The 1,451-nt window shown below is 34.3% G+C and overlaps 1 protein-coding gene across 1 annotated transcript; it reads left to right on the top strand.

Moving 5' to 3' along the window:
* Positions 1–366: 366 nt before the first annotated feature.
* On the top strand, positions 367–1,104 carry LOC123889191 (NDR1/HIN1-like protein 10). Its single transcript, XM_045938413.1, has one exon. The coding sequence runs from the start codon at positions 367–369 to the stop codon at positions 1,102–1,104; it is 738 nt and encodes a 245-aa protein (XP_045794369.1).
* The last annotated feature ends 347 nt before the right edge of the window (positions 1,105–1,451 follow it).

Genomic DNA, 1,451 nt, shown 5'->3' on the forward strand with positions numbered 1-1,451 from the left:
CCATTAAAGTGGATAAGTGGGATGACCGGAGTTCGCACCTCAATCCCAGCATATATAATGCAATATCCTTGTAGTTAAGCTCCCTGAACCCCTCAATTATTAATTTAAAGAGGATATATTCAGTCAAAAATAATAATTAAAAAGACTATAAAATTTTATGGGTATTTGACCAAAAAATAAAAAATCTCTAGGTATAAATGAATTCTTTGTGTTGGTTACTGATTAATTAAGGTGTATTAATCAATTAATCAATTCAATTAAGAAAACACGCAAATTTTAATTATTTATTCCTCTGTTTCTCTTCCTTAATCCCCTGTATTTGCATCACAACGTTTCTCTCTCATTTTTTTCTCTGAAACACTGTCAATGGCAACACCCACCAACGACAAAAACAATAGCACCTCCTACCCACCACCACAAAATCCACCACCCTCCGTCGCCGCATCTCATCCCTATGCATATCATCCACCACCATTCTATCAACAACCAGCAACCATATTAACCTACCAACAACCCCAATCCGCCGCGAAATCTTTCCTCTGCTGCTTCCTTTCTCTCATAACCGCCATTGTAGCTATACTCTTCATCACTGTCACAATCAGATACTTCATTCTCAAACCACGTTTCCCTGAATTTAGAGTCAATTCAGCTACACTCACCTCATTAAATTTCAATAATAATAACTCTGGTCTCACCGCTAAATGGGATATCTCACTCATCGTCTCAAATCCAAACAAAAAACTCGAAATCACATACGACGCCATTGCCGCCGGTATCTTTTATGGAAATGAGCTTGAGCTTCTAGCATCAACTCAACTTGCACCTTTTAACCAACCAAAACAGAGCACGAATATGATCGGAGTACAATTCCAAATTCTCAATGAGTATATTGATAACAGTGTTGCTAATGGTATTGTTGATGGAAGATTACGTGGGTTTATGCAATTTGGGATGGTGTTGAAAGTTTTGATTAAGCTCAATGGTTTGTTTCACCCAAATGATTTTCTCTTGAAGGTTACATGTGTACCTTTGAATTTTGGAATGTCGAACAACATTAACAATGTTACTTGGGTTTTATTTAGTGGTTTAGATTGTAGCATATGATGATGATGTTAAATGTTAATGATCCATGTATCATGTCCTGGGAATGTGTTTGTTCATTTTTTTATAAATTTATTATCATGATTTAATAAAAATTATATGGAAATTATCATTGGGTTATCATATTATATGTTTAAAGTTTTCACCATTATCTAGTTGTAAGTTATGGTTTTAAATTCTTTTTCTATAACCGTTTTGCCCTATAATTGTTGTGTGATTTTAAATCATGTGTACGATCGCATCGTAATCGTAATCATATTAAAAATTACATCAGACAATTTAGGTCATTTTTGTTCAAATAATCACTAGTACAGAAAACACTTTTTACAGCTGGCCAAAAACCCATTTTA

Source organism: Trifolium pratense, linkage group LG6 (assembly GCF_020283565.1).
Source record: "Trifolium pratense cultivar HEN17-A07 linkage group LG6, ARS_RC_1.1, whole genome shotgun sequence".
NCBI lineage: Eukaryota > Viridiplantae > Streptophyta > Magnoliopsida > Fabales > Fabaceae > Trifolium > Trifolium pratense.